The 13,800-nt window shown below is 35.8% G+C and overlaps 3 protein-coding genes across 4 annotated transcripts in view; 1 reads left to right on the forward strand and 2 right to left on the reverse strand.

Annotated features, from left to right (window-relative positions):
• Positions 1-1,715, reverse strand: LOC105221680 (uncharacterized). Its single transcript, XM_011198829.3, has 4 exons — positions 1,259-1,715; positions 1,028-1,193; positions 435-966; positions 1-334 (listed from the first exon to the last, which is right to left on the reverse strand). Exons 1-4 carry the CDS (start codon positions 1,642-1,644, stop codon positions 156-158), a joined length of 1,263 nt encoding a protein of 420 aa, XP_011197131.2. The 5' UTR covers positions 1,645-1,715; the 3' UTR covers positions 1-155.
• Positions 1,716-1,840: 125 nt separating this feature from the next.
• LOC105221678 (uncharacterized) overlaps positions 1,841-13,800 on the forward strand; it is a 57,095-nt gene continuing 45,135 nt past the window's right edge. Inside the window, exon 1 of one of the 2 annotated variants that reach the window (XM_054228428.1) lies at positions 1,841-3,940. The gene's annotated coding sequence lies outside the window, so the exon portion shown is untranslated. Of the gene's footprint in view, positions 3,941-7,334; positions 7,523-13,800 lie in introns of those variants that run through there. The other variant, XM_054228424.1, reaches the window with a different exon arrangement.
• LOC105221679 (uncharacterized) lies at positions 5,494-7,262 on the reverse strand. Its single transcript, XM_054228422.1, has 4 exons — positions 6,768-7,262; positions 6,533-6,698; positions 5,924-6,449; positions 5,494-5,796 (listed from the first exon to the last, which is right to left on the reverse strand). Exons 1-4 carry the CDS (start codon positions 7,151-7,153, stop codon positions 5,618-5,620), a joined length of 1,257 nt encoding a protein of 418 aa, XP_054084397.1. The 5' UTR covers positions 7,154-7,262; the 3' UTR covers positions 5,494-5,617.

A 13,800-nucleotide genomic window follows, 5' to 3' on the forward strand; every position in this document is an offset into this window, starting at 1 on the left:
TATTATTTGTGTTGGCTTTGCATTTTGTTACTTTATTTTTTAATCGACATACTATATATACATTCTTTATACATAATGGCAGATCACTAATCAGCACAGAAAATACAAAAATATTTGCAATCTGATAGAAACTTACTGTAAATACAAATTTGACACTAAACATCGAGGTAACCCAAATGCAAATAGTTCGGCAAAATGCGCAGCAACTCATCGAGGTATTCTTTGTCAAAAATCTTTAGAGCGTATTCCTTGTCGGTAATTAGCGAATCTGGTGAAAGCTCTCCTCGACAGAATTTAGGCCACATTGGAAGGAAGGTAATCATTATTAACAGTTCTTTCAAAAGAAACCAAAAAATAACAATCGTAAATACAAGGCTGGTATGTGTGACTTCGATATGTTTTAAAGAGAAAGCTTAGAATATTCGACAACTTACCTGTATATCTGTGGCGGAACAAGTTTTCTCGGAATTTTATCAAACTGGGTGCGGGACCATTGTATCCAATCTTTTCAAGAGTTTCCTTGAATATCGTAAAGTAGTGATATAAGAATTCTGCTCTTCGAGGCCGCAGCTTATCATCCAACAGCATGAATATGGAGTATATCAAATCACTCGTCATTGGGCCGACGTGGGAGAATTGAAAGTCCAAGAGCATAACGTCCTCAAACGCGCCGGTGTCTGGATTATGCTTGAACATCATATTTTTGATATGGTAATCACCATGGCAGAGCACATAGTAGGCGTCATCTTGCGGTGCATCCCGATATTCTCTATAGGAAGACGTAGTCGCATCGAGAAGATTAACCTTTTCGTTCAGTTTTTCGAAAGTCGGTAAATACTCCTTTAGTTCCGGTGTTCTTCGCATGAACTCAACAAAGTTTTTCGTGCTTTGTGCGAAAAATGGATTCTCCTTAATACCATCCTGTGAGAAGAAGCTGTGGCGGTATTCATCGAAATAGTGTGGCTCCTAAACGGTAGTTGGAAAACAATATTATTAAATGAAATGCAGGTTTAGTCTCATACCTTACCTCCTTTATTATTTTGTGGCTAATCGCGTGCCATTTGGCTAGTTTGGCGTAGGCGGCTTTTACTTCCTCCTCATTCGCAAAACGGCCACGCAATACATTGTAGCCCAGAGGAACGATATCCTCAAAAACGATGAGCTTGTGTGGCGACAGCGCATGGTAGAGTACCCTTGAGATCGAAAATAATTTTAATATTAGTAGTTATCTACTTATGGTGAGTTCACTTGCACTTACGGTGCCCTTAGCGTTGTGTTATCGCCAATATCACGCAGTTGCTTTTCGAAGCGCGGCAGTACTTTAGTGTACATGCCGATCTCAATCTCGAATATGTCAAATTTCTCCAACATATCTTTTTTGTGGCCTTCAACCTCTGGCATTGTTTTGATGATCATCGATTTGCTCTTCTCCTCTCCGCCTATGCGGTACTCCACAAATGCTCGAAACATTACGCTGGCATAGTGGTCGCCCTTGACAGTGGCGGGACTGATTTTGAAGCTTTTCACCTGCAGATCATCCGCGTCTCGCTCGCTGTTCTGCAATACTATCGCAATAAACTCACTATCCAACCACTGTGGCGGCTGCAGCTCGTCTTCGTTGTATTCTTCCGCTTTAGGTGCCATTTTTCCTTACGTTACTAGTCAATGTCTACTTGTCGATTGCGATGTGTAGTGTGAGATCTGCGGATAAACGCGCGGAGCTTTAAATACTGAAACGCTGAGCGTAAATTACCAAGCAACATTTGAGATATGATATTTGCTCAAAATATTGTGTATAATGGAACTAAATTGAGCAAAGTGGGAGATATGATAATTGCTACAAAAAACTGAACAGATAGAGATATTAAAAGTGGTCAGACTGGTGCTCTTTCGTTCTGTTTGTTTTTGTTTTCGCTCAGACTTACTACAACCTTAAGCGATGTGTGTAGATAAGGTAGAATGAGTTATCAATTTCCCAAACTTATCACTAAATTGCTTGAGATAAACATATTTTCAGTTTGAATTTATTTTTATTTTGTTGGAGTACCGGAGAGGCTATTCATTCTGATTGCTCCTAATTGATCATTCTAATTAGTTGTAAACTCAAAAGTTTGTAGGATTTTACAATAGTTACTAAATTAAATTGTTACTAAGAAAATTACAAATGGCATGTGGGAAGTGACCAAAAAAGATAATAGCGCCAAGGAACATATTCGGAAATTATTTTATATAGTAAATTTTTGGAGATTTATAGCAGCAAGCTGATCCAACTGTTCCTATATTTTAGTAGCGCATCCTCTATATGCTTTCTATCCACATGGCACATCGTGGTGTTTCGAGTTAAGTGTTAAAGAAATATATGTATATGGTTTGTAGTACATATGTGACTAACTAATTCTCTCTTCGTTCTGCAAACAAATGAGTGTGAGCAGAAGATAATAAATCAGACAAGTGTTTATATATAGACGATTGTGCATATATGCATAGTATTATTGTTATCTAATTTCCACTCATAAAATATTTTCATGTGCAATTAATCTTTATATCGTGCATGTAAGTGTATACGAAAAAAATAATAATATTGTCAGCAATCAGCACCAAAATGGCATCAATTATTGTTAATAAGGAGACGACAAGCGTGCTTCTAATTATATGCCTCGTACCTAGATCAAATATGTGGTTAGAATATAGAAATAGTATTCCCAACGAAAACAGAATGCGATAATTAATTCAACATCTGTTATGGTTGTGTAAAACAACAGAATGACGGCGGAGGAAAATAGTGCTGCGTAATTGTGAGTTAAATAATTTTAATTGTCATCAAACATGCTCTGCCGCGTGTGTACCCACAGCGTAAATATCAAAGTGCAATTTCATAGTTAATCATCAAAGTTACATATGTACATATGTATGTATGTATATAGCCGGATAGCGTCGGAGTTCGACTTTAAATGCATATAGCGTCATATGTGGAAGACAATGTAGACAACTATTATTCATTATTTAAGGACTTAAATTAAAATAATTACCCTCTATTGGATCTAGAATGTATTGGACACAGATCTTCATGAATAAAACACTGATTTTCAACTTACATATATCGAATACAATTTCGTTTTATTATTCGAAGAAAGCGTATATATGATCTCATATTCAATTCCCGTAACATTTATAAAGTAGATTTGATTCCAAATGTAATGTTTCTTGGTCTAAATGGAGTCGATTTGGAAGCAACTTCTAAAGCTTAACCAAATATCATTGTATTCAATAATCACTAGAAGTCTACAGATTTTTCATATTTATTAAAGGAATAAATTGAACGAATATCAATGAAAGATTTCAATAACATCTTCGCATCGAAAATTGTAATTTTTGAGTTTTAAGGCAAGTTTTATATATGAATCCATGTAGATACATAAATGGCTTATAGTAAGCCATTAAGCTTAAGTAATTAAAGCGAAATTCAAAATGTTTGTTTTAGGTTCGTTTCTGACGTTTCACTACGATTCCATTATCACATTATCTAAGATCTATTCGCGTTGCCTTAACACTTTAAAATGCATTCGATATCGAGACACTCAAACGCATTTATCACTAATACAAGCATGACTTGTGTTAAATATCAAATACAATAATTGGAAAGGGTTTTGTAATTCGTTTAGAGCTCAATAGATAGATAGTCGAGGCCTATTTAGCTTTATTGCAGTATTATAACAGAATTCATAGTTAATACCGAAAGGCCTGTTACATGAAGTAGTGAAAGATAAGTTCACCGAGTTCTCACTGGGTTGCTTGAAACTCGTGTTCACTTAGGCATAGGTGCCTGTTTTGGAGCCGGTGATGTGAAGTGAATGAAATAGTGTGTTTGGATTCGATGAGAAAGGGAATGGGAAAGTCGGCCAAAGAGTGGTCGGTTTTGGTGTTTATTCTGAGTATATATGTATGTGTGTAATTAAGGAAATTAATGTTTTGTCAGTTGGTAGATAACGCACCATCTATTGTGTATAATATTATTTTTTATTATCTTCTAAAACAACCTAAACACAGTTAAATAAGACTTAGTGATAGTTGATAAGTATTAGCGCAAACTTTTTATTTTTCATTAATATTTTTTTCTTTATTATTGTTTTAATTATAAAGTACTTTAGATTCACCATGACTTTGTATTTTATCTTATCATCACAATTAAGTGCTGCAGCGAATACTTTGGGTTGAGTCATCAGTTTTGGATAGATTATGATTTCAGATTTTCTGATTATTTACTTTACTCATTTTTATACTCTCGCAACAAAAGTTGCTAAGAGAGTATTATATTTTGGTTCACATAACTGTTGTTTGTAAGTCATAAAACTAAACGAGTTAGATATAGGGTTATTTACATCAAAATTAGGGTGACGAGACGAGTCAAAATCCGAATGTCTGTCTGTCCGTCCGTCCGTCCGTGCAACGGATAACTTGAGTAAAAATTGAGAAATTTTGACGAAACATTGCCACGCCCGAAAACACATAAAGTGTCATAACTAAGCTATAAATAAAGTTTGGTGGATCTTCGAAGGATCTTCCTAGTAAGGATCATATTTGGATGTAACTTTTTTGGGGAAGTGGGCGTGGCCCCGCACCCAAATCGGGTTTTTGTATATATCTCCCAAAACAATAAAGCTATATAAACCAAACTTTCTGCAGTTCCCTTACGTATCCCACCATACACCATGCAAATAGTTGAAATCGGATAATAACCACGCCCACCTCCCATACAAAGGTTAGGTTGAAAATTACTAAAAGTGGGTTAACTCAATAACGAAAAACGTCAGAAACACTAAATTTTACAGAAGAAATAGCAGAAAGAATCTGCACTCAGATTTTTTACAAAATGGAAAATGGGCATTGCATCGCCCACTTATGGGTCAAAAGCCATATCTGAGGAACTACTCGACAGATTTCAATGAAATTCGGTATATAATATTTTCTTGACACCCTGATGACAACCTCGACAACTTCCCATATAACTCAATTTTGAATTCCATCTTATTCCTTCACTTTATAAGATATACATAAGGAACCAATGAAGATAGCGAAAAAAAACTTTGCACAAATACTGTATATGATCTGTGGCATCACTTGTGAAAAAATTGTCGAAATCGGACTATAACTTTTCAATGTCCCGGATATGGAATATGAAGAATACAGTGCCCCATGATAATTTTTCACCGAAAATTTCGGTAAATCTCTCAGGTATCTTAATTTAATTTAGAGGAAATATTTTGTTTCTAATAGTGTAACTTACCCTAGGTCTCATATACCTAATTATAGGATTTTCAAATTGGGTCAAATTGAGTGTAATCTTAATAAAAATATATCTGTAACTTGCGAGAGTATAAAATGTTCGGTTGCACCCGAACTTAGCCTTTACTTGTTAGCTTTAATTCATTAGCTTCTTAGATCCAAAATGTCCTCAATCATATTCAAACTCATTCATTCATAAAACCTCATACGTACATATTTTACTAAAACTGTTATTTATTAACTCTTAAAACAGTTACAAGTAGTTTTTACATTTTTTGAGGGAACGAAACGCAATACTCAAAATTGAACATTAATTTGCACCAATAGGGTTTCATTATTCCTCCAAATAGCCCAAATGCAAGTATTCTGGTAAAACTTGTTCCACATATTTTATGTATTCCTTTGAATCGTACATGGCACGACGATACTCGTCGGATGTCATCATGTTCTCCACATCAGGCTCATCATTAATCGCGTACCACATGGGCAGAAACGTTACCAAAAGGAAAAGTTCTAATGAAAATCGAGAACGTTATTTCAATATAGTATATCAGCTAGAAAAGTGTGTCTGTTTATGTAATTATACTACGCCGTTGATTTGTGAATAGTCTGAAAAAGTACTTAAGTGTTCAATATTTACCCAGATCTTTATGGCGTCTATAGTGTTGTCTTATCTGCATAAGCGACGGTGAAGTGCCTTTAAAGCCGATACTGGCTAAAGTGCTTTTGAATACGGTGTAGTAGTGGTACAGTAGCGCTGGAAAATCTAAGCGCATATTCTCATCCAACAAACAATAAATGGAATATATCAAATCATTCACATTCGGGCCTACGTAACCAATTTGGAAGTCCAGAAGCATAACATCCTCAACATCATCAGTTCCCTTGTGATGTTTAAACATCATATTTTTGGCATGAAAATCACCGTGGCAGAGCACATAGCACGCGCCTTCTTTAGGCGCATCACGATACTCGGCATAAGATGCGCGGCACCTTTCCAGGAGTTTGGGTTGCAACTTCTCAAAGTATGGCAAATACGACTGCAAAGAAGGCGTTTTCTTCAGTAACTCCACAAAATTGATTATACCGCTTGCCATAAATGGCTCATTTGCTATGTTGGACATATTGAATATGCCTCGCTGGAATTCGTCAAAAAACTGTGGTTCCTGAAAATAATTGTAAGAATTTATTTAATTGCAGTCGAATGGCAAGTCAGACTGGATATTTTCCAGTTTTCAAGTGTCTTAACCTCTAGGTTGATTTTGTAACTGATGGCATGCCACTTAGCCAATTTAAAATATGCGGCCTTTACTTCTTCCACGCTAAGCACGCGACCACGCACCACTTCATAGCCGGCGGGCACGAGGTCTTCAAAGACAATTACTTTTTTGGGTTCCAGAGCGCTGTATAAACATCTGAAATGATTCATGACTTTAGTTGAATGTGAAATCGAGCAACTTTATTTCTTTTTGTGCTATACTAACGGTGCTTTGAGCACTGTGTTGTCGCCAGCATTCCGTAAGATCTTTTCGAAGCGTGGTAGGACCCTCGTATACATGCTTATTTCCTTTTCAAAAATATCCGTATTGCCTAGCATTTCCTTTTTGTGTCCATCACTTTCGGGCATTGTCTTCAAGATCACAGATTTGGTTTTGTGCACGCCGTCCAACTTATATTCTAGCAGAGCGCGAAACATTACGCTCGCATAGTGATCTCCTTTCATGGAAGCTGGTGAAATTTTGGTACTCACAATTTCCACTCTGCTTCCTTTCTTTTCACAGTTCTGCAAAACTTTCAAGAAGAAGTCATTGTCCATCCATTCGGGCGCCTGCAACTCATCGGCATTGAAATCGTTCGCGTGTTCCGGCATTCTCTATTTCTCGCCTCCGTCCAGTTATCAGTAGAAATTAATGTTAATTGAAAGAATTCACAACTTTAACTGAGCATACATTTCAAATTGCTTATATCTGACAAATAATACTAGCTCCAGCTATGCATTACTACTACTGAACTACTTGTCCGCTCGTGGCTCTTTATCGCTTACATATTTTTTTAGTTAGTGGAAAGCTCTTCATCTGTCACTGATATGTGTTCGCTATAAACTATTAGGCGCATAGCTGCAAATAATAAAGACTAATTTGGATGCGTGTCTAAATGCAGTTCGTTATACTCACTTAGAGAGTGAAAAGTTATTCTCACATAGAATCAAAAACACGTCAAAATTCGCTGAAAGTGCGCGGTAAGTGAAGAATGAAGAAATTTGAGATTTCGCACATAAATTGTGCACCAAATGCAATGCAACTAATTTGATATTAAGCATGCAAAAGTGATCGTATTCAACCTATATTTTTTATATAACCTAATTTTTTAAGGATTTTCTCTCAAAACTAAATAGTAAATTTCAAAAATTAATTTTATTAAATTTTTAATTAATAATTTCTTATGATTATTAGTAGCTCATTGGATAAAAAAACAACATAGCGTTCTGTCAAATTAGAGTAAAACATTCACACTCAGGTACCGTCCATCTCCACCTCCTACCTCTGCATATATGTCGATGTTATCAATTATAGTAGACAAAATTGATAAAGTAAATAATAAGTGGAAGTGAGTGCCGAGCAAACAACTCAAATTGATAATGAATCATGAAATTGAGTTAGTTGTGAGAGCGCACTTGTAGAGGAAGCTTTCAAAGTTCTCCTATGCGATTTACAATTTAATGTGAAATAATAAATATTTCAACGTTTCACCACTTGACGTTATTGCCGCCTGTGATTATATATGTGAATGCATCTCTGTTAAGCTTAAATTGCTTGCAATTAATTCATCAACGCTGCATGTGTTCATAAGCTTCCTTAAAAGCATATTTTTCCAACATTTTAGCTTTTAAAACACAATTTAATTTCGCACTGACAAGTGTTTTGTTACAATGGCGGAAATAAACGCACTCTCTTATATACTATATAAAATTAATTAATATATTCATCATTGACGCATATACCATAGACACGTATATACATATGCGATTAATTTTGATATTTCAATATTTTTTCGCTCAATGTTACTCTAGGAATGGCAGTAAATTTGCGCATAAATCATTATTGCAATATTATGCACTTGCCATGCATACAAAGCATATACACATAGAGAGCAAAGCTGCGAATACCATATGTATTGATTAAATTATATTTATGATATATTCTTTTTTGAACCAAAATTCCATAACTGTATATGCAATTATAAAAAGACAAGTCAGGAAGGGCTAAGTTCGGTTGTGACCAAACATTTTATACTCTCGCAATTTATTTATTTAATATTATATAATACACAATTTCACCCGTTTATTCGTAATATATATGGTATTAAGGTCATAGAAAGTTGAAAAACTCTAATATTAGATTGGAAGCACCGAGGTCCTCGTGTTCGATATATGGGGCCTTAAAAACCTATGGTCCGATTTCGGCGATTTTTAGAATGGGGCTGCCACACTATTAACATAGTATTTGTGCAAAGTGCTGCGCCGATATCTTCACTAGTGCTTACTTTATATATTGTAAAGTAAACGATTCAGATCGTCTGCAAAGTTCTCGTATATAGGAAGTAGGCGTGGTTGTGAAGCGATTTGGCCCACAATATATCATTGGGATGTAAGGAAACTATTACAAACCAAGTTTCATTGAAATGGGTCGAGTAGTTCCTGAGATATGGTTTTTGACCCATAAGTGGGCGACGCCACGCCCATTTTCCATTTTGTAAAAAAATCTGAGTGCAGCTTTCATCTGCCATTTCTTATGTGAAATTTAGTGTTTCTGACGTTTTTCGTTAATGAGTTAACCCACTTTTAGTAATTTTCAACCTAACTTTTGTATGGGAGGTGGGCGTGGTTATGATCCGATTTCTTTCATTTTTGGACTGCATTAGGAAGTGGCTAAAAAAATGACTGCAGAAAGTTTGGTTTATATAGCTCTATTGGTTTGCGAGATATGTATAAAAAACTTAGTAGGGGGCGGGGCTACGCCCACTTCCCCAAAAAACTTACATCCAAATATGCCCCTTTATAGTGGGGTCCTTCATACCAAATTTTATTTCTATAACTTTATTTATGGCTCTTTATGTGTTTTTGGTTATCGCCATTTTGTGGGCGTGGCAGTGGTCCGATTCCGCCCATCTTCGAACTTAACCTTCTTATGGTGCCAAAGAACACGTGTTCCAAGTTTCATTAAGATATCTCAATTTTTACTCAAGTTACAGCTTGCACGGACGGACAGACGGACAGACGGACGGACAGACAGACATCCGGATTTGAACTCCACTCTTCACCCTGATCACTTTGGTATACATATATATCGTTTAGTTTTGGGTTTTACAAACAACCGTTATGTGAACAAAACTATAGTACTCTCTTATTCTACCCTTGTTGCTTGTAACTTTGTTGCGAGAGTATAAAATTAAAAATTAAAGAATGGATATGAAACACAAGAATATCAAAAACCTTTGCCTGATTTCTACGATATTCGGGAAACCCAGAGCTATGTGTACTTCATTTAGCTGTTGCACAATTTCGTATATTCGCTACGGTCTGACTAATATCATCTCTTGTGTACATTTACAATTACTGACTTTATTATAATATGTATAGCTTTCGAAAAGCTTTCAGCGTTTATTATTTTCAGGGAATAACTCCCATGAATCTCAACTTTACGTTTTTCACCTTGAAACAAGATGCAGTAAATTTGTTAATGGCAACTCACTTTGTAAGCCGATTAAGTAATTACACCATTTATAATTGCAAATTGCGGGAGAATCCCTGACTTTTTATTGCATGATTAAGTCGATACTTGTGTATGTACTTTATAATTTATGAGTAACACACTTAAATGGAATGCTTTCGTAATCGAATAGGCTCGTCAAAATATCTGAAATGTTTCATTGGAAAAATGAGACAAATATGCTCAATAAAAACGCATAAAATACTTGCAGCATAAAAGAAATTGCTAATTTATAATAAAACAGTTATTGCATATTGTGGATGGACATCATAATTCATAGCCATTAGAGCTTCTACTGACACGCCTACCTAAGTGACCACAAAAACATGGATGTGGTCAGTGAAAATATGATAAAAAGGGCAGAGGAAACAAAAACAATATAGAATATTCCAGAATATTTGCCCACCTTGCAGGAAATTCTAATACCAATGCAAGCACATCTCTTTGGTTTTTTGGCCCAATTTTTACCGTAATTTCATTTTATGAAAAATTTAATGTTTGCCGCATTGACGAGATATACATATGTATACTGTTAACCTGAGAATATCTAATCTAATCTCAAGCCAATACCTTCGGTTGACTGCATTGAGAACCGAATTTCTTACAGCGTTAAGTGAAAGCCCCTACTTCACGCAGATGACATAATTCATTGGCGTTCTTTACATAATTCCATAATAACCTACATTCATTCCACACTACATACTCACACTTTTCTTTTACCCGCTCTACCTTGCCCCTCTCGAGCAACCACTTTGAATTATATTCACGACTTGACGGCAATAAATATTAATATTTGTAATTTGTACGCTTTATGGCTGCAGCTCTCTGCTTCACGCTGATTTCTCATACACACTCGCTCGGCGCTTGTTGTTCTCTTGTTGTGTAGTTGTTGTTGCAGTTATTATTGTTAAGCCTTTTGACTTACAACAATGCGGCGACGATAATTTATGAGTTACATGTGTGAACGAACACTGTACATAGGCAGGTAAAAATGCCGCATAACATACAAACATACATACATACGCGTACATACAGCTAGCCAATAGCCGCGCAGCTGCACAACAATACAAACAGCCGAGGAAATAAAAGTGGCATAGTTAATGTCATCGACAGCAAAAACGCTAACAAATAATCAAAATTGCTGTGCTTGAATAATGCTTTTTACTTATTGATTCACAGTTAAACTATCGCATTTACGGTAAATAGTATATAAAAGGCAATGTATGTGTGTGATCTGCTGTACTACATGACGACATGCATGTGAAAAATGCCATGCATGCAAAACAATAAAATACCGCAACATAAGTTATGACAATCAGAACTGGATATGACATGATGCCATATTAAAGGGAAACATCAGGCCATTATGTATGTACACAAGTAGCTAACTGTTTTAATTAATTAAACTATTTATTACTTTTTTCCCAAAGTGGACACTATCAAGTAACCACATAGAGCAAATCTTTGTGAGAATGTAGGAAGCTTCTGGCTAACTTGCTCGACAAATCAGATAACAGTTCCAGAGTTTATTCTGCAGCTGCCTGTACTATTATCCAAACCTTAGATATAATTTTGGATTCATACATATATAAATTTCTCTGATGCCACACACGGGAACATATTTTGTCATTCTCTTGCCAAGTTTGGCTCCCGGCAATTCCAGGACGCTTCTCAATTGATAATTGATTGTGGATGCGCAAGTATATGTGCAAGTATGCTGCTTTCTTAGTCTTGTTAGTATTGCTGCTGTTGGCACTTTGGCAATTGCCATAACACAATAGTCCTTCTTGACTCGCAGTTCAATCATATGCTAATTTCAACAAGAACGCTTCCACCTAACACTTGGTCAAAATTCCAATAGGCAATAGGAGTACAATGGTCTGTTGCTGATAGCCAATTTCTGTATGATAATTTTACATTGACCGCCAGGAAATTTTGCTAGAATAGATCCGAAATTGAACAACAACATTCATCGTTGCTTTCAAGAGAATAAATAATTCTCTACGCCGTATGTTCAAACTTAAGGAACTTACATATCTATAAATAAATGGAAATCGTTTCTTTTGAAGAGAGTCTATCGGTACTAGGCCAATAAAGTGTTATTTAGATTCTAGTAGTACGGACTCATTTTTTTTCAACAAAATCCATGTTTTTGGTTAGGCAACTTTATCAAGGCATTCTGTATGTGAAGTGTGGGCGGCATATACCATTTTGAAGTTTACATTTTTGAAATCGTTGAATAGAGTATAAGGTGCAAAAGTGGAAATAGAGCAAATTCACACATGCCACGATCACATCGCTGTTTATGGGATTTCCAAACCAATAATTGAACAATATGCCTCTTTTGCTTTTCTGGAACAAACTCGTCTCATCCAAATGCGAATGAAACTTGTTTGAAACTCATGTGGCCTGTCGAATAACAACCGTGTAGATACTCTAACAAGCGAGCAGATATGTAGCTTCGAGTAAGAGGAAATGATGGCTTACATGGGGTGCCGTTGGTAAGCACTGCGCATTTGAATTACTTCCCCGAAAAGGTGTGTGTGATGTGTGATGGTAATGCATTGTGTTTTCTGTGGCAACCAGTGCGTATGAGTGCTGCGACAGCTGTCGGTTATGCCACTTTTTGTTGCGCTAATGCACCATTCCATTGTCTGCACGTTTCCTTTTCATTTCCCGGTTTCGCTGCCAGCACGCTACAATGCTCTCTAGTTTCGCTTTGACAGTGTGATGTGTCACACATTTTCCAAGCTCTCAATTTCGCCAGATTACACCGATGTAATGCCATTGAAAATTTAAGCAGACGCCAAAAATATTTTTAGCTGCTTTCTGTGTTAATGAGATAAACTTTTTGTTGAGCTTCTGAGCAATATGTGGCAAAAAGCAACGTTGGTTTTAACTTCTCGGTTTCATGGTATAAAACAGTGTTATTAGTTAAATAGTACTTGAATGTAGGATGAAGCAATGTGTTTGTGAAAGGAATGTGATTATTGAAATATTAGCAAAAGTATTTGCCTCTCCTAAAAAATATGTGGCATTAGCTAATCCTTATCATTTGCCACGAATGCAGGTAATCCTTATTTGCAATGAAACGTGTGGAACACTTGGTAAAAGTTGGCGATTTTCTTAATCCGTTTCATATTAGTTCGGTTAAAGAATATTAAGCGAAGAATACAAGAAAAGTCAATGGAGAAACCAAACAACATACTTACATACTACAAAAGTAAAGTAAAAGTAAACACAAATATGTTTACAAAATATGAAAGAGAAATAATAAATATTTTATCCTATTGGGGGGTTTAGCAAACTTTCGATTTCAATATTAACATTATGTTATCAAAGTTTATTTTTGTAAATTTTTTGTTTGTGTTAGCATTAATGCAAATGCCAAGCTAACTGCCATTCAAAATGACACCTTTGAGCTTTTCTACCAAGCGATGCAAATATAAAATACATACAATTCAAAGCTTGCTTCTTTCAATACTGAAATAAATTTAGAGTACAAGTCAGGTAAAACGCAAATGTGCAGTGTATTTTATCAAGAGTGTTCTATAATCGTTTTTTTGGATATCTTGCCTCTGGGTTGCAATGTGCCTAATGGACGTTTCGTGGCTGAAAGGTTTCAATTCTAATGGATTTGTTATACTCAATATTAATGTTTTTGGATGAAGAACCACTTCATGATGCTCAAGGAAACTCTCGAGAAAGTTGAAAACGACGGCCGAACCCCGATTTTGATAGATTTGAT

The sequence above is a fragment of the Zeugodacus cucurbitae genome, chromosome 2, assembly GCF_028554725.1.
Source record: "Zeugodacus cucurbitae isolate PBARC_wt_2022May chromosome 2, idZeuCucr1.2, whole genome shotgun sequence".
Taxonomy (NCBI): Eukaryota; Metazoa; Arthropoda; class Insecta; order Diptera; family Tephritidae; genus Zeugodacus; species Zeugodacus cucurbitae.